The 22912-nt window shown below is 45.3% G+C and overlaps 1 protein-coding gene across 8 annotated transcripts in view; it reads right to left on the reverse strand.

Annotated features, from left to right (window-relative positions):
- Window positions 1–12654: 12654 nt before the first annotated feature.
- The window catches only part of LOC149320869 (E3 ubiquitin-protein ligase TRIM7-like), a 37449-nt gene continuing 27191 nt past the window's right edge, over window positions 12655–22912 (reverse strand). For all 8 annotated transcript variants that reach the window (XM_089504919.1, XM_089504927.1, XM_089504933.1 and 5 more), the window contains 3 exons: window positions 19609–19727; window positions 17660–17692; window positions 12655–14172 (listed from right to left, as the gene is read on the reverse strand). In XM_089504919.1, coding sequence (XP_089361045.1) covers window positions 13655–14172; window positions 17660–17692; window positions 19609–19727 — 670 coding nt within the window. In that variant the 3' untranslated portion in view covers window positions 12655–13654. The remainder of the gene's footprint in view (window positions 14173–17659; window positions 17693–19608; window positions 19728–22912) is intronic.

The following is a 22912-nucleotide window of genomic DNA, read 5'->3' on the forward strand; positions in this document are numbered from 1 at the left end:
TTTTTTGTCAGTAATAGGCTGGATGAGGGCAAACAAACTGAAACTTAATCCAGTCAAGACAGAGGTGCTCCTGGTCAATCGTAAGGCAGATCAGGTAATAGGGATCCAGCCTGTGTTGGATGGGGTTACAGTCCCCCTGAAATCTCAAGCTCGCAGCTTGGCTGTGCTCCTGGACTCAGCTCTGAGCCCAGGCTTCAGCAGTAGCCAGGAGTACATTTGCACAGCAAAACCTAGTGCGCCAGCTGTGCCCATTTCTTGAGGTGTATGATCTGGCCACGGAGGTACATGCCTTGGTTACATCCCGTTTAGTCTACAGTAACACACTCTACACAGGGCTGCTCTGGAAACTGTTCAGAAACCATCGAGTCAAGAATGCTGTGGCCAGAATGCCTAGTGGGGCAAGTTATAGGAAGCATATAATTCCCTTGCTAAAACAGCTTCATTGGCTACCAATTTGTTTCCTGGCACAATTCAAAATGCTAGTGATGACTAACAAAGCTCTATACAGCTTAGGTCCAGACTATCTGAAAGACCATATCTCATCATATGAACCTCCTGGAGTTCTAAGATCTGGAGGAGAAGGCTTTCTCTTGGTCCAGTCACCATCATTTAGTGTTGGGGCAGTACTCTGGGGTTCAGATCCTTGCTCAGCTGTTGACTTCCACTGGATGAGCTTGGCCAAGTTGCACGCCCTTTCAGCCTAAGAGAAAAGCACTTGCAAACCTCTGGAGAAACTTTACCAAGAAAACTGATGCAGGTTGATTCCCCACCACCCCAGGACAGGACAGGACAGGACAGGACAGATTAGGAGGCCATGCTGGTGAATCAATGATCCAACTTTATTGAAGGAAATGCATTTCTGCCTCTCATCCTGACACACCAGAATCTGAGCAGAATGAAAGCCCTAAGCTCAAGGCCTGAACAGACTAATATAGTTTTCTAAAAGTTGCCAAGTCACTCTTCCATTATGTATGTGCTGAAGTAATTTTCCATGAAACTAAATATTTCTGACCAGTGGGTTGGTTATCTCCCAGGCTAGGGATCAAATGGGTTGTCTACCATTTCTTTTATTGTAAAGAACCAATTTCTCTTACCCTTCTACCAGGAAGCCCAAACACACTTCTAGAGCAGAAGAAATATGCTGGGTGTAATAATTGCTTGTCAATCTGTTTTTCTTTTCTCTAAAAGCTGAAGCATACATTCAGATAGGTAAAGCTTAAATTTTATTAATTTAATCCAAGTGCAGCCATTTTAGATCTTCCTACAAAACTTCCAACAAAATCTTCATATAAAGACACTGCAAGGCACAGCCTTCAGAACATCATAAAGGATTATGAGGCTCTGGGTAGGAAGCTGATAAATCTGGATGCACAGGTTGCCCTCTCATCTCTTCTCCCAGTTGAAGGACATGGTCCAGGAAGGGAGAGGAAAATAGCAGATGTGAATAACTGACTCTGCAGTCGGTGCCACCAAAAATGATTTGGATCTTGGATCATGGTCTGCAGTTCCATGAGGACCTCTGGCAAGGGATGGGATCCATCTCACGCCAGTTGGCAGAAACATTTTTGCCAATAATCTCAAAAAATTTGATCATGAGGGCTTTAAACTGAGTTATAGGAGGGAGGGAGACAGTAGGCAGGAGCTCATCAAGGGCTGGTGATAATAGTCAAATGGTTATAGAAGGAACAAGGCAAATAGTGCATGAACCCAACAGTGGGAGGTAGAAAACTTTACACAGGCAGATAGGAGGGAGAACCCATGGTCTTCAATGTCTCTACTGTTACCCATGCTGCTCCATATAAATTTTGGTATAAATGATAGCCCTTAATGACCCCTAGATGAACTCTAATAGCCTGTCCACCATTGCCAGCAAGGCATGAGGACATGTACACACACTCCTGAGGGGCACCCACATTATCATTCTATATAGTCAGTCGCAAATGGGATTATCATATGGCCAGGAAGAGCAAATGTTTGCCTTACCTGGGCCTCTTACCTCCTCCCCAGGTCTGTTGTCTGAGCAGCTTAAGACAATCAGACAGACATCCAGGTGAAAAGAAAGTCATCAAACACCTCTTGTTCCCATTGCCAAACACCTTTGCCACAGGCAAGATTTTGCCATTAAAAAGCCCAAACGTTTGCTGCTCAGCGTGCCACTCTAAAGGTCTACTTACTCCACGTCAGTCAGACCTAGGTTTTGGTAGCCAGCATTTCTGCTCAAACCCAGGTTGTGGTGCAGACTTGTCCCACAAACCCACATCCCATTCGCTTCCCGAAGGAAGTCTACATTCTGGTACGTATCACCATTAGAAAGCCTTAAACCTTTTCCAAACCTCAACCCTGATTTTTCCGAATCTTGAATGCATGTGAGGGTGTATGCGCGGTGAATGTGTTTCCCCCTATTTCAATAAATTAGACATCTAGTTATTAAATCCGTCTCAGCTCTATTTATTGGAACACCCTGGTCTCTTGATATAAAAATCGGGAGGGCGATCTCTTAAGGTCGTCGTAGCCGGCCCCCTCTTGCAATATTGAGCAATAATAATAAAATTCCCCCTAAACGGACCCTTGGCTACACTACACTAATGCACAGAGCATGAGAAATAAGCAAGATGAATGTGACCTCCTAGCATAACAAAGCAAATATGATATAATAGGCATCACTGAAACGTGGTGGGATGAGTCCCATGACTGGAATGTAATAATACAGGGGTATAACCTTTTAGCAAGGAGCCCTGGTGGCGCAGTGGTTAAATGCCTGTACTGCAGCCATTCACTCAAAACCACAAGGTTGCAAGACCAGCAAAAGGGCCCAAGCTTGACTCAGGCTTGCATCCTTCTGAGGTCGCTAAAATGAGTACCCAGACTGTTGTGGGCAAATTAGCTTACTTGCTAATTAGCTTACTTGCTGTTCACCGCTATGATCTTTGGAATAGCGGTATATAAATAAAACAAATTATTATTATTTATTATTGTTAAAGAGAAATAGACCAAACAAGAAAGGAGAAGGAATAGCTTTATATGTCAGGGATGTCTACATATATGAAGACATCCAGGACTTAAATCCTGGAAGCCAGGTGAATAGCATCTGGATAAAAATTAAAGGGAAGGGAAACAACATGGGTGTTATTGTGGGACTCTGCTACAGATCTCCAAGTTAGATGGAGGAATTGAATAATGCCTTTCTAGAACAAATGACCACACACTCAGAAAGGAGAGATGTAGTACTGATGAGTGATTTCAACTACCCTGATATTTTTTGAAATGAAACTCAGTCAAAACAATAAGGTCTAGCAAATTCCTTACTTTCCTGGAAGACAATTTCATTGTCCAAAGGGTGGAAGAGGCAACAAGGAGATCAGCTATTTTAGATCTGATCCTAACCAACAGGGATGACCTGGTCAGTGGAGTGCAAGTTGTGATCATGTTCACTTTGAGTTTGTTATACAGTGTTTAAATGAATTAAAGTCTCCAGGACCAGATGAACTACATCCAAGGGTATTAAAATGTAGGAGCTTATCGCTTGAGCAAATAAGCCAGCTTACCTCTTCCGGCTTCAGTTCTGGAGCCGGGATGCCCCTGGATGTTATCACACCTAAATTGCCACAAATCTAGGCAGGATGCCGCCACCCAGATGCATCCCAGGTCAAAGCTTTGCTCAGCTCAGCTCAGCTCCCTGACTGAATGAGGTTTTAACCTAGGATGCATCCAGGCAGCAGTAACCTGCCCAGATTGGTGGCGATTTAGGTATAATAACATCCGGGGGTATCCCAGATCCAGAAATGAAGCATGAAGAGGTAAACTAGCTTATTTTCCCAAGCAATAAGCTCCGTAATATCAGAGCCATTGGCAAGAATTTTTGAGAACTCCTGGAGAACAGGAGTAGTCCCAGCAGACAGGAGGAGGGCAAACGTTGTCTCCATTTTGAAAAAAGGAAAAAAAGAGGATACTAACAATGATCGTCCAGTAAGTCTGATCTCAATACCAGGAAAGATTCTAGAGAGTCTGTGAATGTTTAGAAAGCAATGCCATTATCACAAAAAGTCAACATGGGTTTCTGAGAAACAAATCATGCCAGAGTAATCTGATCTCCTTTTTTGATAAAATTATCAGCTTGGGAGACAAAGAGAATGCTGTAGATGTAGCATGTGTCGATTTCGGAAAGGCATTTGACAAGGTTTCAGATGACATTCTTGCAAAGAAGGTTGTAAAATGTAGGCTAGACAAAATAACTGTTAAGTGGATTTGTAATCGGTTGACTGGCCAAATCCAAAGGGTGCTGAGCAAATGGTTCATCTTCATCCTACAAAGAAGTGACCAGTGGGGTCCCACAGGGTTCTGTCCTGGGCCCAGTGCTGTTCAACAACTTTATCAACAACTTGGATGAAAGAATAGGGGACATGCTTATCAAATTTGCAGATGACACCAAATTAGGAGGAGGATAGGATCAAAAATCAAGAAGGCCAGAATAGATTAGAAAGCTGGGCCGAAGCTAACAAAATGAATTTCAACACGGAAAAATGTAAGGTACTGCACTTAAGGCAGAAAAATGAAATGCATAGATATAGGATTGGGAATACCTGGCTGAAGGAGACTACATGTGAAAGGGATCTAGGAGTCTAAGTAGACCACAAATTGAACATTAGTCAACAGTGTGATGTGGCAGATAAAAAGGCCAATGCAATTTTATGCTGCATAAATAGAAGTATAGTGTCTAGATCAAAGGAAGTAATAGTGCCAGCCACTCAGTTCTGCTTTGGTCAGGCCCCACCTGGAATACTGTGTCCAGTTCTGGGTTCCACAATTCAAAAAGGATGTTGAAAAATTGGAGCATGTCAAGAGGAGAAATTGACACAGTTTAGCATACTGAGGAACAACTTGATTCTCTGACAAGCCTCATGCAGTATTGAGCAAGTGGCTGACAAATCTTTAACATTACTCTTAATCCTTTTTGCATGTTTGGGAGAACATGAGGACCAGGGATGAGAACTGAAAACTTCTATTTTCAATATATGGACAGGTTGCTCACCTGTAACGGTATTTCTTCGAGTGGTCATCTGCAAATACATACAAATGAGTTGTAGTGCACCTGCGCAGTGCTGCTCGGAAACTTCTGGAATCACTGGGCAAAGTTAACTTTGCAACTTTTTGGCGGTAGCTCCGCCCATCCCCTGCCTTCCCGCTCTTTCCCCAGTTCTGAAATTTACACCACGTAAGCGACATAGGAATGAGCCATTGTTGAGCAGGACACTGAGGGGAGTACAGGCGGGATTTGTATGTATTTGCAGATGACCACTCGAAGAAATACCGTTACAGGTTAGCAACCTGTCCTCCTTCATGGTCTCTGCGAATCATACAAATGGGGTAGACTGACAAGCTTCAGTCAGTGGTGGAGGGAATGTCATGACACTAAAGTTAGGTTCAAATAAAGCTGTATTTATTAAACAACACAATAAAACCTTTGAACCAAACTGTGTTTGTTGTATTTAATACCTCAATAAATAGTACTTCATGTCATCAACCACAATAGGATTACATTTTCAAACACTTTCAAGTCATAAGGCACAATTGTAAACTAGGTCAATCTTGTGTAAACAATGCCAGCTCTGGCAAGAAGACATTCATTGTCAGCATTTTGACAAATAAGACATTCATCAAAGTGTCATTGTCAAGCATGTAAAAGCAGTTCCAAGGCAGAAATAACTTGGAACACAATGATGTCAACAAGAGAATGCAGTTCAAAATCAATGTAAACCTGAAACCAAAGGCTGCATCCCATGTTACCCTGGTGTTCAGCCTGTAATGTTTGATGAAAGTCAAGAGCTGGGACCAAACAGCAGCATTATAGATATCCTCCAAGGGGACCCCAGTCAAAAGAGTGGAGGATGTCGCTACCACCCTAGTTGCATGGGACCGAACCCTGGCAGGGAGAGGTCTGCCCGACAGTTCATACCAGAGGTGTATGGTACCAGCCACCCATTTGGAAAGCCTTTGCGCAGTCACAGGTAGTCCCTTTTTCCGTTCCAAATAGCACTGGACCAGTCTCTCGGAACGACTCAAACCTGCAGTTCTGTCCAAGTAAAAGGCCGGAGCCCTCTGAACGTCCAAGGTGTACAGTCAACGTTCGTCATCAGTGGTCAGGTTCAAGGCCAGGGTCGATAAAACAATGTCCTGACACATGTGAAAGGATGACACTACTTTAGGCAAAAAGGTAATGTTGGTACGGAGGACAACCATATCTTATGGAACCTAAGGAAAGGCTGATCCCTCCGTAAGGCACAGAGTTGGCCCGCACGGTGAGCAGAGGTGATAGCCACAAGGAAGGCTGTCTTCCAAGTCAGAAGCCTTAAGTCAGCTGTGGCCATGGGTTCGAAAGGCTTGGATTGCAAGCAAGACAGCACAGCGTCCAGACTCCACGCAGGTGTTGGTACTGAGACCGGAGGATGGAGGTTGTTGCAACCTTTCAGGAAAATCTTCCCAAGAGTGTACCTGAAAAAAGTAGGCTTGCCATCAAACTGATAATGAGAACAGATGGTAGAGAGATAACACTTGATGGAGGTGAGGCACAGCTCCGAATCCAGAAATGTCATCAGGAACTCCAGCATCACCAGTGTCGACAAACGGGATGGAGAGAGGTCTCTCACAGAGAGAAAATCAGCATACTCATTTCATTTGGAAGCGTAGGACTTCTTGGTGGCCAGCTTCTGGGCCACCAGGATCACTGTCCGTACCAAAGCATGGAGCAAATCTAGGGACGGAAATTCCATGCCACCATCTCAATGTCTGGATGCTGAACCCGGCCGTTCTGGAGAGTGAGGAGGTCTGGACAGAACTCGAGCCAGAGAAAAACCTCCTGGGAGAGGTGGAGCAGGGACTGAAACCATGGTTGTCTTGACCACCAAGGGGTGATCAGGATGGCATCTGAGCAATCTGCTGTTATCTTGGACACCACCCTGGGAACAGAGGGAAGGCATAAACATCTCTCCTGATCAAGTGAAGATGAACATGTCTCCGAGGGAGTTGCCGTTGCACGCTCGGGAACAGAACAGTGGCTGTTGAGAGCGATCGCAAAGAGGTCAACCTGAAGGGTTCCCCACCGACTGGAGAGGGCGTCGACCATCTCAGGATGGAGCCTCCACCTATGGCACACGGTGGAGGACCAGTTGAGCTGGTCAGTCAAGTCGTTTTCTTCTCCTGGCAAGTGCATTGCTTGGAGGAGAATCTGTCTTGGAATGCACCATTCCCAAATGTGGAGTGTGATGTTCAGCAAGGTCTGTGACCTGGTGCCTCCTTGTTTGTTGAGGTAGTACATGACCGTGGTGTTGTCCGTCAGAAGGAGTACTATCTTGTTGGACAAATTTGTCTCAAAAGCTCTCAGGACTTTTTCCACAGCAAGCATCTCAAGGACATTGATGTGGAGAGCCTGTTCGGTCAGGGACCACCTGTCTTTGATGAAAAGGCCTGATGTGTGAGCTCCCCAACCTTTAATGGATGCATCTGTGGTTAGGGTGACCTGAGGCTTAGGAGGCAAAAAAGGCATGCTGACGCAAACGTTCTGGGAGTCAAGTCACCAGCAGAGTGAGCGAGCAACTGGCCTCAGAACTGTGATCCTCTTGGATGGGGATGGGTGAGTCCGTCATTGCATTGAAGGCCAACAGGAACCATGACTGGAGGGTCTGAAACCGCAGCTTCACCCACGGGGTCATGAACATCGTGGAGGCCATGTGTCCCAAGGCTATTTGGACATCACTGGCCCTCACCCGTCTATGAGCGAGACAAACTCTGACCGCAGCGCAAAGAGCTTGGAAACGGTCCGGAGGCAGATATGCGACACAATCTTTGGAATTGAGGACGGTGCTGATGAACCTGATTTGCTTGACTGGGGTGAGATGTGACTTCTCCAAGTTTACCACGAGCCCAAGGGACAAGAGGAGTGACAAGGTGAAGTTGATGTCTCTCCTTAATTCATCCTTGGAGGGCCACGAGGAGCCAGTCGTCAGGTACGGGATGACTCTGGATCCCCTCTGGTGAAGATAAGCCACCACTGGAGCCATGCACTTGGTGAAGACCCTTGGAGCTGTGGAAAGGCCGAAGGGAAGGACATTGTACTGGTACATGTCGGGACTGACAGCAAAGAACAGGAACCTCTGGTGACTCTCTTGAATCCCAACGTGGAAGTAGGCGTCCTTCAAGTCGATCGTCACAGACCACAGGCCCTGGTGCAATAAGGGCAGAACAGAGGCAAGAGTTACCACACGGAATCGAAGGTAGACCAAATAGGATCCAAGAGTTGCAGGTCTAAAATGGGTCTAAGGCCTCCATCAGTCTTGGAGACCGTAAAATATCTGGAGGAAAAACATGTGGGGGCTTGTGCATGATTCACAGGGGAAATTGTGCCCTTTGTTAAAAGAGTGTGTACTTCGCCGAGAAGGGTGCCTGAGGGGGGAGTGGAAACAACAGTTCCAGTTGGAGGGAGCTCTTCAAACTCGAGGGCATAACCCCTACAGACGATGTCAAGGACCCAAGAGTTGGAAGTCACAGTGGTCCAAGTGTTAGAGAAGGGCCTCAAAATGTCACAGAAAGAGGAGCTGGAGGAAATGACGGAGCACGCAGCGACCCTTTAGGATCTTTTCTTGCCCTGGTCGGTATCCTGTTTATGGTAGTTCTTTCGGTACTGAGCAGGGGGCTGGCGGCAGCCTGAAGAAGAAGAGGACTGGAATGGGTAGCGCTGTCTCTGGTACTCCTGTTGTTGGTATTGGTGGTCTTGTTGAAAGGGTTGCTGACCACCAAAACGCATCCGAAAGTGGGCTGAGAAGGTTTGGACATACCGTGTTTCTTGGCAGCCACCTTCATATGGTATTTGAAGTTGAGGTGCTCATCTGTCTCACGGTTAAATAAACCACCATCGTCAAACGGCATGTCCTCAATGATGGCCTTCGCGTTCGGGTTTAGGTCCGAGGAATGAAGCCACACTTGTCTCCTCAAAGCAATGGCAGCCGCCATAGATTTTGAAGAATAGTCAGTGGAGTGTCGGTTTGAAGTTATTAGCCAACTCCCAATAGAGTGTGCCTCGTCTCTGATCTTCGCCAGGATGCCTTGGCTGTCATCCGGGACATCAGGGATGATAGGGGAGATCGTTTCCATCAAGCACTGTGTGTAGGCCCCCATAGAGGCATTGTAGTTTGCAACTTTGAGTCCAAGAAGAGAAGAGTCATAGACTTTCTTCGCCAAGCCATCAATTTGTTTAGCCTCCCAGTCCGCAGGGGACGTGGAAGTCTTCGGTGTGAAAGACTGCTGAGACCCCTCAACAAGAAGATTGTGATGGAGAAATCCTATATGAGGATTCAATTTTCCTAGTGGTGGGTGTCACAGAAGCCAGTGCGTCCCAAGAGCATTTGGCTATTTTCTCCAACGAAGGCAGCAAGGGAATGGAAGCTGGCGTCGAAACCTTGCCGTGGACGGGCCTCTCAATAGGGTCAGCAGCCTCATCCTCCATGTGAGTAATTTGAAGATCCAAGGCGTTGCCCATCTTGATGATGTGTTCTGCAAAGGTACGGACGTCATCGGTGTGAGATGAAGCACCTAGTTGGAAGAGCTCCTGGGGGGCATGTTGGGCGCCCTCATCTGAGGAGTCCAACTCAGTGTGAGAAGCACGAGACTCTTCATGTTGAGACACGTCATGATCTGACTCTAGAATGTCATCAGTCAGGACTGCTTGAGAAGATGAAGGCCGTGTCTGGGTGGAAGTGGCCACAGTAGGATGAGACCTCGGTACCAAAGATGCAGAGGGTATGGAAGCCATTGGTGGTACAGTGGATCTTGCCATTAGTGGTACAGTGGATTTTCGGCCAAGGCGACGACGGACGGTATCGTGGCTGATAGAGACATAATACTTGTCCATCTTGCTGTCAAGTAGTTGGATTCTTCCTCCTGAAGAAAACGAGGAGGCTGGTGCACCTCTGCCTGGTGGACCTGAACTTGAGGGACGGGTGTGGGAGACCAACGACTCTGAGAAGAGCCTCCACGGGGTGACATGGCTGGCAGAATGGCAGTGTTGCCCTCTTCATCAGAGACAAGGTGGAAGGCCAACATAGCAGGAGGTGAGGAGACTGAAGCCGAAACTGTCGTTCGACAAACCTGGAGAGAGTTGAGTTTGGCCAGTACCAACGAGTCCCATCTGGATACCAAAGATGTGGCATGGTCCTTGGAACTGACCAAGTGCCCTCAGGAGTCTAGGCCTTTTCAGAATGAGAAGAGCCATAAGGAGAACCTTCACCTGAATCCAACATCCCTTTCCGGGACAGAAACGGCGGTGGCACATGGCTCAGTGGAGGAGCTCTGGGCCACAGAAACAGCAGTTGTAGGTACCGACTTCGAAGCAGCAAGTGCAGAAACGGAGCGGGAGGCTGATGGAGGCAAGAGAGTCTGTTGGTACAAGGCGGCCTTAAGGTGAGAGTCGCAATTCTTTCTGGCCTGGGAAGTCAAAGACTTGCAGAGGGCACAAGTCTTGGTGTTGTGACTCTCTCCGAGGCAGAGAAGGCAAGAAGAGTGGGGATCCTGTCTGGGGATCTTACCGCCACACACGACACACTTTTTGAACGGAGCCGGAGACATCATAAGCTGTAATCAAAATCCAAATCAAAGTCGAACAACATACAGATTGGTCAACAATACATGGGCAGGTCAGATCAAGAATGGTCAAGGAAGTCAAGGTTGAGATTTTCCAGAAAAACAAGCAGATTCCAGTAGCGAAATTCCTAAAGCTGGCTGGCTGGGAAGAAGAGATTCCTCCCTCCATAACTGTCATTTTCCGGCCTATGAGGGTGTTGACCAGGCAGGCCCAGCTCCATCAGGGCTAGCCTGGAAGAATAGACTCCTCCCTACATAACTGTCATCCTCCGACCTATGAGGGAGTTGACTAGGCAGGCCCAGCTCCATCAGGGCTAGCCTGGAAGAAGAGACTCCTCCCTCCATAACTGCCATCCTCCGGCCTGCGAGGGAGTTGACCAGGCAGGCCCAGCTCCACCAGGGCTAGCCTGAAGAAGAAGAGCCCTCCCTCCAGTCCATCTGCCTTGGTCCAGGCCTCAGAATCTGCTGGACCTGATCCCCCCCCCCACCATTCCCTTCTCCTTTTGTGTCGTGTCTTTTTAGATTGTAAGCCTGAGGGCAGGGAACCATCTATTATCCCCTCTGCTCTGTTGTAAGCTGCCCGGATTCCCAGTGATTGGGCAGCATATAAATAAATCCTATTATTATTATTATTATTATTATTATTAAGCAGCCAACGCAGTGGAAAGGATCTGGGGAAAGAGTGGGAAGGCAGGAGACTTATAAAGGATGGGCAGAGCTACTGCTGAAAAGTTGCAAAGTTAACTTTGCCCAGTGATTCCAGAAGTTTCTGAGCAGCACTGCACAGGCTCAGTACAACCCATTTGTATGATTCGCAGAGACCGAAGACGCGATATATATATATATATATATATATATATATGGCAAATTTCATATTCATGATAGAATTTGAGATTTTAAAAAGAAATGTATATGAAAGACTTAAAAGTATGAGTTTTCTGCTCTTTGCCTTATGATGCTTCTAGATGAACAGCTCCTAGTTTTTTCAGTGCTTCCCTATCTTTTTGTCCTTAATAGAATTCTTTGGGGTGAGGTGGATATGAAAAAAATGAGATCCCTTAAGACCACCCGCAAGGGAAGATCCAGTTTTTGCTTGCTGCTTCAGCTGTGGGGAAAGAAATTCCACCTCAACATTAAGAAGACATTCCTCATGGCCAGAGCTGTTTGACAGTTGAATATGTTTCCTTGGAGAGCAGTGGAGTCTCCTTCTTTGGAAGTTTTGAAGCAGAGGTTGGGTGGCCATCTGTCAGGAGTGCTTTGACTGTCTTCCTTTATGACAGGATTGGTCTGGCTGGTCTTTAGGGTCTCTTCCAAATCAATGATTCTGTGACTCTTCTGCATAGGCCCCTGTATTTTGAGGCAGGAGTTTACTAACTTCCATGCCACCATGTCCTAGACTGCATCTTTGCCCAGGGGCTATGGAATTAGGGTTGCCATTCGTCAGGACCTCCAAACCGGGAAAAATGTAGGACAAAATTTTCAAATGTAGGACACATTTTTTGTGTGTTCTGCATTTGAATAGGAGCCTCACTGAGGGGAGGCTTTCCCTCCCGGCCTGGGCCCCTGCCCTCGCTGTGACGGCGGCGGGGCAGAGCCCAAGCAGCGAGGGAATCCTCCCCTCAGCCTGGGGGCAGGGGCAATCCCAGGGGCGGGGGCAAACCGGGGCGGGACCGTGCGGACCCACTCCAAACCGGGAAAGTCCCGCCCCCAGGCGGGATATGGCAAGCCTATATGGAATGAAAGATGGGATACGACAAAGTCAGGGATGCCATCAGCAATACCAAAGAGGGACATGAAGGGATAAAGATGAGCTCTCCCCCAGGAGGAAGGCAAAGCAACCATGCCCCTACTGGAGGCGTTGGGAAAGATATGGTGGTGTTGCACAGATACTGAAACATCAGACCTATAGCACAGAAACCCAAGTTATCCACAGTAGAACATCTTTAGCCAAAGAGTTCACTCCCAACTCAAGAACTGCACCACTGAGCCATTTGGTTCATGAGCAAACAGGAACAACTTTATTGATTAGAGCAGAAACTTTACAACCTTGCTTAAAGATGAGTTTAACCATTGCAGAGCATGCACATGCATTTCCAGCTTTCCCACGTTTTCATTCTCAAAAGAGCTACACATAAGGGCATCAGTGTAAACAGTCAACAATGGCATGTTCATCAATATTGCGAGTGTTAGGATGCAGGAGCTAGCAAGTTGTCTCAAAATGGGAAAGGCAGAAACCCCAGGAATCATTGTTTCACTGCTTTGAGAAGGAAAAACAACATGCAAGAACTGGAGCAACAAACAGACCTACAAACAGGAACTTTTCTTCCATCTTTTTTCCACATTAGTCTGTCATAAAGTCTAAGAATATGCAATTGAAACAACTGTATATTGTATATCTCTTGCCACCTGCCACCACTCCTTTTGTACTGTGGCCAGATGTTCCTATCCTGGAAAGGCCACAGCTGCTGGACCAGTCAAAGCAGACTCTGGGCCATGGAATCACTTGGGCCTTCAGTAAGAGATCCATGCATTTTCCTAAGCCATTTCTTCAATGGGGAGCCACAGCTTTCAAGACAGGCTATTTACCCAATTGCCAGACGTGAAAACCAGCAATCCAGACACAACATCTGCTTTACTGAGGTTCAGCTTCAATATATTGGCCCACATCTAGTCCATGTTAGCATCCAGAGACTGGTCCAGCATCTGCAAAGCCCCAACTGATTCCAATGACCAAGAGAAGTAGAACTGAGTGTCTTCAGCATACTGGTGGCATCTAATCCCCAAACCCCTAATGACTTCACCCAGTGGCTTCAGACACAATTAAATAGCATGCCGAATAAAATGGCCTCCTGGCACCCCACAGCTGCCATGGAGGTTTTCAATCTGTTATGTACCTAGATGAATGAATAAAGAAACCCCAACTTTACCACTAAAGTACCCCTTTGGGCCCTTATCATAGATAAACTGAAAGCATTAATCTATCTTGCAGGATTCAGTGGCTTTGTGGTCAGATTGTTTAGCTGCCTTAAGGACAAATTAGCAGGTGCCCTTTCCCCTGCACACTAAAGAAAGGAAGAAGGGTCTTTCCCATGAATGAGGCTCCAGAGAATGTGTAGAGATGGTCTCCGGTATCAGCATCATAAAAGGCCACCTGCCCCCCAGAACAGTTCAGAGACACTCGGATCTTCTCGGGTTCTCTATTTGAAGACACAGGGGGGTAGTAAGGATGGTTGGTAGCCTTGTACTGACCTCCCCACTTCCCTATAGCCCAGATCCCTCCCTCAGGACCATAGGCAATGTCACCCTTTCTCTTCACCGACTTTCTAGAGACTCCTGCAAGCCAGTGTTGCTCCCTTCCCACACTGATCTCCCAGAAATGTCTGCCTGCAGTGAATTCCTCACATCCCAGCACACAAACATGTTTGCTGAACCTCTCCAGATGATCAGGCAAGTCTTGATATTGGTCTCCACATGTTACACTTTTCATATCCCCAGACAGGATCAGTTTGGGATGAGCTGTGTCTGGATCCAGAGTTACATTTGCTGTTGGGGGTGGAGGGAGAAAATGAAGAAAGGAAAAAGAAGGAACATCAGCTAGGTAAATTACTAAGATACTGACTCTATTGCTGTTATTGTTGTTGTTTGCCTTCAAATCATTTCCAATTTATAATAACCTTATTGCATGGTTTTCTGAGGCTGAGAGTGTGTGACTCACCCAGTGGGTTTCCATGCTAGAATAGAGATTTGAACTCAGGTCTACACAGTCAAATTGATGCTCAAATCACTATGCCACACAGACTCTATGCACACTCATAATTTCAGTTCACTTTCCAATCAATAGGACTTGCATACACTGCAATTATTATTATTTTTAGTATATGTCCTCCCCCCCTCTCCATATAGGCCCCAAAACTGCTTATATCATACATTGAAACAATACGGCTACAACTGTCTGAAATACAACAATTTTTAAGAAGCATTAAATATTAACTCAAAAACATTAATTTAAAACAGTTAAAATCACATTAAAGGCTACCTGTTATGCTACCCCAACCAGTGGTTCCCTAACTTTGATCCTCCAGATGTTTTGCACATCAACTCCCAGAAACCCTAGTCAGCATGACCAATAGCCAGGAATTCTGGGAGATGGAGTCCAAAATATCTGGAGGACCAAAGTTTGGGAACCACTGAGTTAAGAGCCGATAGTCTGTTTAAATAAGAAGGTCTTTCCCTACTGGCAAATAGAAAGCTGGGAGGGCACCATCTCAGCCTTCCTTGGCAGAGAGTTCTACAGCCTGGGAGCAGCCACTGAGGACTTTTTTCACACGGGGACCTATGTGATTCCATCCCAAAAATAGTTAAAGTTTTGGCATCCTGGAAAAGCAAACAAATTTGCTAATGCTTATCACACACAGAGCACAACAAGGGGTTAAAAGCACATTACTTCGGCAAGAAAGTGAGTCAAATGCAAATTTGGGTTTCAGACGGATTAGGACAAATGCTGTTGCTAGCTTGGAAATAACTTTTTGGTGCATGATCCAAACTGTCATTTGCACAAATGCATCCACACACATACTCCAGAGAGGGAAGGGAAACTGAGGAGGAAATTCCTCCTTGCCGCAGAGGAAGGTAGGCTGAGGTTTCCCTGTGCAAACTTCCATAAAACCAGACACAAACACACACACTAGAGAGAAAGAGGATGGGGCTGGTCCATAAACCTGCCTGGTTTCAGCGAGGGTTGAACCTCCCAGATGCCCTCCTTTTCCAGGACATATCCTCTATTTCTCCCTCCTGTACAGGAGGAATTCCACCACATCCTCTCTCTCTGCCTTCTCTCACACGCTGTTCCCTTAGAGGCTGCTTAGAGGCTCCATTAGAGGAGGAGACCAGCCACATGAGGAAAGAGGTGTATGTGTAGGTGTGTGTGTGTGTATGCGTATTCCTTTAAGAACAAGCCTGTCTTCCACTCCCTGGCATAGCAAGGAAGCATGGAAATCTGGGAACAGGGAGAATCCAGGACATGGTTTTCAGGCAGCTGCTATTACGTAAAGAGAATGAATTTGTGAATGAACTGGACTTGAAAACACTGTATTTTTCCGAAAATGCTTATTCCTGGATTCACCTCACTTTCAGTCTGGAGTCTGACCAGTTTGTGCACAACATCGTCTGAAAAGCAACTGCAAAATTGTCCCTAATGCCCTGGATGACCCTGCATTGTGACCAGTTTAACCTTCCAATTTTCCCTGTGTGAAAAAGGTCCTGAGAAAGCTCTCTTCCAGGTCTCACACCAAACATACCAAGTGGAGTTGGGACCAAGAGAAAGCCCTCCTGTGAAGATCTTAAAATCGGATAGGCTCATATACAGAGATATGGTCTTTCAGATAGCCTGAGCCTCAACCATATAAGCAGTGGAGATTTCCCTCTCCTTCTTCCAGACTTTTCCAGAATCACACACCTACTTTCTTAACTGTGACCCGCGTTATGTAATTTATGTTTGGAAAGTATTTACATCACTTCTTTTTTCTTATTCTTGGATGGTAACATGAGTTGGAAGGAGGGAAGGAAGGAACCACTGCCACCTCCAGCAAACTCGTTTGTGCTTTGAGTACATGTGGATGGAAGGAAAAGAGAAGGCCAAAGAGGAGAGGATTTACACTCTCTTAACTGAAGGTGCTTCCTGAGGAGGCTTTTGTGGTTCAATAGGTTTGTTCTATTCACAGTAATCCCAATGTCTATGTATGGTTGTGAAAGCTGGAAAGTGAAGAAAGCGGATAGGTAGAAAATTCAACTCATTTGAAATGTGGTGCTGGAGGAGAGTTCTGCAGACACATTGTGGAGTGCCAAAAAGACAAATACTGTAAATGGTCCCAAGAGTAAATCAGGCCTGAACTCTCCCTAGAAGCCAAGATGACTAAATGGAGACAAATCATGAGAAAACAGGATTCACTAGAAAAGATAATAATGCATGTAAAGGTAAAAGGAAATAGGAAAAGAGGAAGATCGCATTCGAGATGGATAAACTCAGTCAAGGAATCAACAGCCCTGAGTCTGAAAGATCTGAGCCGGGTGGTTGATGGGTAATTGGTGAATTAAGAGTTCGTTCATTCACTGGGTCCCTATAAGTTTAAGTTGACTTGATAACAGTTAACAAAAACAAAAACAACAATTCACAGGCATTTACAGATAGTACAGACAAAATACATTTTAATTTCCCCATTGTTTCTTCCTTTTTCTGTGTCTTTTTTCTCATTAAAAAAAAAAGATCCATGAAGGAAAAGAGAATTGGTAGACAATTCCTTTCAAATGTGTGCAGATGTGCTTTGGAAGTAGTGGAAATTGAAAAAGAGGGGAGAGCTTATGACCCTTACTCATAATCTCAAACATCATTATAGGGCAGGAGTCCAATGATACCTTTGGATATTGGTGAACTGCAAACACCATTAGCCTTGGGAAATTATCACAACGGCAAAAAACAAAACAAAACAAAACAAAAACAGGAGCACAGTGGAATGCTACAGTCAATATCGCATGATCACGGGATGATTATCACACAACGTTTTGTGAAGTCACGATTATCTCATGATTATCCCATGAATAAAGAGGAATTCTAGCGCTGCTTTTTATTTATGGGGTTTTCAGTGAATAAAAAGTTGTGCTAGAATTCCTCTTTATACATGGGATAATCACGACATTACATCACATTATGTGATAATCATCTTGTGATCGCACGATATTGACATGAGCCCCGCTATGCTCCTGTCTTTTTTGCCGGTGTGATAATGTCCTTAGCAAGTTTCTATGATTCTATGCTTCTATGAGGATAGTAAAGAAGGAGAGTTGCAGTCCAGCAGCATCCAGAGGGCTCCATAATTCCTATGGCTGCTTCAGAATTACTGGATCCCCCCTCCTCCTCGGCCCCTTTGATGGTTCCAAAGTCTGTGGAACAGAACTCTTGGACCCCAATGAGACACTAACAGATAAATTTGTAACCAGTTCCCATCCTTCCTATGGTCATTCACCAGAAATTTACCTTTCTGCAGCTGTAGTCCAGGTATCAGAGCATCTGGGTAAAAGAAATACAGACACAAATTAAACACTACACAGCAATGCCAAGAACAATTCTCATTACAAAAATATACATTCACACCCTAGCCTTTATTGCTTCCTTATTATTGGATTATAGGATTGAGCAAAAATTGGAACACATCTGACAGAAGAGGAATTCTCCTTGTAACTATAAAGTGGTTGCAAAACCCAGCACAGTCCTATGTAGTAAGACCCAGTGTGGTCAAGGCAGCTTACTTTTAGCTAAGGACTTTATCACACAAGGCTAGTAAAGCACAATTACAGTAAGCGAATAGCATCTTTGGCAGTCACTTATCTGGGCCTTATATGTGCCTGTTTCTCCTATTGCTGTTTTGCATTTTGATTCACATTTTCATTGCTGCTTTGCATTTCATGCACTGGCAGAGGGCACCTTTTCAATGACATTTCCGTTAATGAAAAGTTCCCTCTACCAATGACTAAAATGCAAACGAGCAACAGGAAAGACACAATGTTGTTTAATAAGTACCCTCCAAAGATGCTATTATCCTGCTGTAATTGTGTGCATCATAAGCCTTGTGTGATAAAGTGGCAAGCATCTAAAAGATTGCAACCTATACCATGGAATTGTGTTTGGTAGGTTCTTCAAAGGGTTCTGATGGATTCATAGGTTGGGATGCAGCAGGAGTACATTAGGAGAAACTCTTGGAGGCGGAAGGAAGAATGGGAAGGCAGGCAGGTAGGCAGAGCTTTGCGATAGTGCTGCCTGCCTCCCTTGCTGTCTCACCCAACTTATGGTTTGCTACTGTCCATCATTTTGCGTATTCACACAAAGTCTGGGAGCATATCCCCCACAGATATGATGTGTGTGTGTGTGTCATACTCTACAAGTAGGTGCTACTTACAGATGAGCACTCCACACCATACCTGGTTGATTCTCAGACCTTTCACTTGCAACACACGTTCCAGGATCAGAAATATCAAAAGCTAATTGATTGAAAGAGGTGTGGATAGAAAACCACAATTATCACCTTGTTCTTTCCCCTTAGGGGAAAAAAGCACAAATCAAGACTTCAGCATTTCACAAGATGTCAGAATTGAGAGGAACAATTGTAATATCTGTAAGTGCTGCAAAAAGATTAGCCCAAAAAAAGGGGGGGAGGGGGGATACTGCCAAGATTCATCATTCTTTTCTATGGTGAAGCCAACATGGAGAACTGTCATCAATCATAACCTTACAGTGACCAGTAGGTATATAACACAGGAAAGAGAGGAATATATTGAAAGTTCTGAAACTGGACTGCTGCTATTTAATATTTTGTGAGTATTATGGAGATAGGAATGAGCAGTGAGCTTGCGGATGGTAAAACCTGGGCAAACTTTTTGAAGCTGGGTGAGTGAGCATCCGATGAAATGATGCTTCAACATAGGCATACACAGATAGAAGATAAAAGCAAAAAACTCTAACTTCAGATATACACTATATACAGGTTGTTGGGTTTTTTTTGTGTGCTGACCACTTCTCCCTCCCTGACAATGCCACAGAACAATGCTGTATCCAGGGTACTCTGAGGAACAGAAAGTGACAAATAGGCTACCAAAACTGAGGCTCATTTACTGCTATTGCTATTGGTGTCAACAACAAAAGAAAATATTACATAGTGGACCTTGTTATCCACTTGGTTTTTGTTCCAGAACCCACCAAATCAGTGGATGCTCAAGTCCATAAAACAGAATGGCAAAGTAAAATATTATATAAAATGGTAAAATCAAGGCTTGCTTTTTGGAATGTATACATTTTTAGAATATTTTCAAGCCATGGATGGTTGAATCCATGGAGAAAGAATCAGTGGACGTGGAGGGCAGCTTGTATTTACATTTTATTTTTGAACTAAGGGAGTGACAAGAGTAAATCTTACAGACATTTTTCCTTACCTTTGAATTGTTTCATAACACTAACTAAAAAAGGATTTATATCACAAATGTCCCAGAGTTTCCACCTCAGTTCTACAGAAAAAGCCAGTGGATTCTCAAATGGCACCTTCTCCTCACTCCTGGTAGAGATAAACAAGATTAAAATAGGTTATATTACCACCTGTCCAACCCATAATTTGAGAGTAGAGCAAAATAAAGAAACTGAAGGGAAGGAGAACACTACAGAATGACAACTGCCATCAAGTTTTTGAGTGCAATGACATTTAGGTGAATGCGACGGTACCTGTTATCAGCTTCGGCTGATTCGCCAGCTGCGCCCATACCTGGCCCAGAGGGACCTTGAAACTATCGTACATGCTCTGGTAACTTCGAGACTGGATTTCTGCAATGTACTCTACATGGGGCAACCCTTATACCAAACTCAGAAGCTGCAAATGGTGCAGAACATGGCAGCGCGGCTGGTCACTGGTGTCCCCAGGACCAGCCATATAACACCTGTGCTTAAAGATCTCCATTGGCTGCCCATCCGCTTCCGAGCTCAATATAAGGTGTTGGTTATTACCTATAAAGCCCTAAATGGCTTGGGCCCAGGTTTCCTGAAGGACCGCCTCTCCCCGTACATTCCGCCTCGCACCCTCAGAACATCTGGGCAGCAACTCCTGAAGGTGCCTGGGGCCAGGTTGGCTGTTACTGCCAGAAGATCCTTTTCCACAGCTGCCCCAGCCCTTTGGAATACGCTGCCCATGGAGCTCCGCTCATCTACCACCCTGGCCCAATTCAGGAAGGGTCTTAAAACCTTCCTATTTAATCAGGCATTCCCCGACTAAATATCCTATGGGCCTCCCTCCTCTCTCGTGGCCGTGAGGTTGGGCTAAGGGGCTTTTTATTGTTTTTAAGGATTGTTGTTATGTTTATGGTTTTGGCTGTTTTTAACTTTGTATGATGTTTGCACTTTGCTGCCTTTGTAAGCCGCCCTGATCGCTTGGAAGGGCGGGGTATAAATAAAAATTTTATTATTTATTTTATTTATTATTATTATTATTACTGTTGTGTGCCTTCAAATTATTTCGGAAGCTACATTTAGGAGTAAATGCGTTCCTTGCACTGATGCCGCATGACGCCTCCCTGCATCTTCCCCCAAATAAGGCTCTGCCCATTTGAGCTGCCTGTCCCCAGACTTAGGGGGAGGCGCTGGCTGTCAGAGAGGCCCAGACAGATGGCCAGAGAGGCTGGACCAGATGCTAGAGCATATTGATTTACAGTGTGCCTGCATCATACACCCGAGCATTATACGCTGCTTTCAGCATACGATGAAAGCAGCAGTAAAAGAAGCGGTGGCGCGCGCCAGAAGGAACAATGGCATGTGTGCCCGTGGCGCATGCGCGCCACTGCCGCCCTGCGCCACAGCAAGCACGATCCCCATTACTTGTAATGGCATGTGAGCATACATGCTTTTTCTTTTACGTGGGGGGAGGGGGCAGAACGGATCCCCCGCGTAAAAGAATGGCACACTGTATATTAAATTTTGGAGTGTGTGTGGAGTTCACTTTGACCCCAAGCTGACCTCCTAGGGGCACCACCATTTCTCCAAAGCAGAGATGTCATGTAGGCAGCTTACAAAGGAGGGGGTAGGAGCCCTAGAGATAAGACTGGACAATTCCCCACAGGAAGTTTGGGAGTTGCTAGACAAGAAAATCCATCTCCTCCAAAAACCAGTACAATACCTGCTGTTTGTTTTCAGCCTCACACCTGATGGCCCAGTGATTAAGTTAATGCCCATCTATCCATCTGTTTGCCTTCCTTGATTGTGTTCAGATCCTTGGCTAAGACTATTCTTCACCTTGGTGTAACAAAAGCCCAGGTCTTTACACCCTTTGTCTTGGTTGCAGTTAAGCCTTTAAGTTCATAGCTAGAGGCTAGAAATTGTCTATATAAGCCTCAGTCTAAGCACACACTGGTGTGCTACATTCAGAATACAACCTGGCTCCACATCAGACTGAACTCTGATTTTAGCTCCCTCTGCCATTTCCCCTCATGTTTCGGCGGTCGTGTCTTCCCATCATCTACATCCACATCTGGATCCCGGAGAAGCCTTCGGAAGTAAGTATCTCCCGTAGATTTGCCTCTCTCAACTCTCTCCCGAATTTCCTTCCTTTACTTTCATTGAGAATTGTGTGTATGTGTATGCCCTTTGCTGTGTGTTTTCCCCTTTTAATAAATGTTTGGACTTAATTGGAGCAGTCTGTCTCTGCGTCATCTCTCAAGGGATTCTTGTGGACCTCTCGTATACATCACGAGACACGGTCTCGCGAGGGTGTTGTTAGGACCCTCCCTCTCAGCAATTTGAGCTAAATTCAGAAATTCCCCTAATTAGATCCTTCCTAACACAGAACAGCAGGCAGGTGGGCACTGGATGGCATGAGCATTGTGACTGGTCAGGGAATGGGGCACCCACAGGGACCCGGAGTGTCCCACCCTGCCAACCCTGCCATTAACTTAGGCATTGGGGAAGGGGCACATACTTGTGTGTGTATGCATTCCTCTTTCCTCTGTGTTTTTGAGTGCAATGTCATTTCTTGCTGTTGTGTACTTTCAAATCATTTCTGACTTATGGCAACCCTACATTTACCTCACTCATTTTATTTTTCTAGATGCTGCGGAGAGATCTGGGGTGGGGGGAGGACCATTTTTGCTACTAAAAAGTTCTTCACAAATTCTCTTTGGATTCTGGGGAAAACCTAAAGGAAATACAGCTATGCAAAGATGGTCAGGACCATGACACACCTGCAACACCTGGTCCTTTGTGACTGTAGATAGCCCAAGAGTGCTCCAATTGTTCACTCCAATGGGACTGAATAGAGCTGTCATTGTAGATGTTGGTACTAGAATGAACCAACTGATGAATCTAAATAAGCACTCAAGGAATGAACTGTTAACAGCTACTGGGGCTTTGCTTTGTCTAGTGATAAACACTTGAGGACGCATATTTTCTTTCCTTTACAATGCCAGATAACCTATGTTAAGGTTAAGAGGTGATATGATAGCCATGTTTAAATATTTGAAAAAGCGTCATACTGAAGATGGAGCAAACTTTTTTCCTGCTGCTCCAGAGACTAGAACAAGGAGCAACAGATTTAAACTATAGGAAAAGAGATTCCACTTCAGTGTTAGGAAGAACTTTTGTATTGATTGATTTTTTTATTGTATTGATTTTGTATTGATGGTGTACTGATTGTGTATTCCTGTATGGCATGGGTTTGGACTGGATAGCCTTTGGAGTCTATTCCAACCCTATGATTCTATG

The sequence above is a fragment of the Sceloporus occidentalis genome, unplaced genomic scaffold, assembly GCF_023333645.1.
Source record: "Sceloporus occidentalis isolate IW3139 unplaced genomic scaffold, rSceOcc1.0.p SCAF_1, whole genome shotgun sequence".
Taxonomy (NCBI): Eukaryota; Metazoa; Chordata; class Lepidosauria; order Squamata; family Phrynosomatidae; genus Sceloporus; species Sceloporus occidentalis.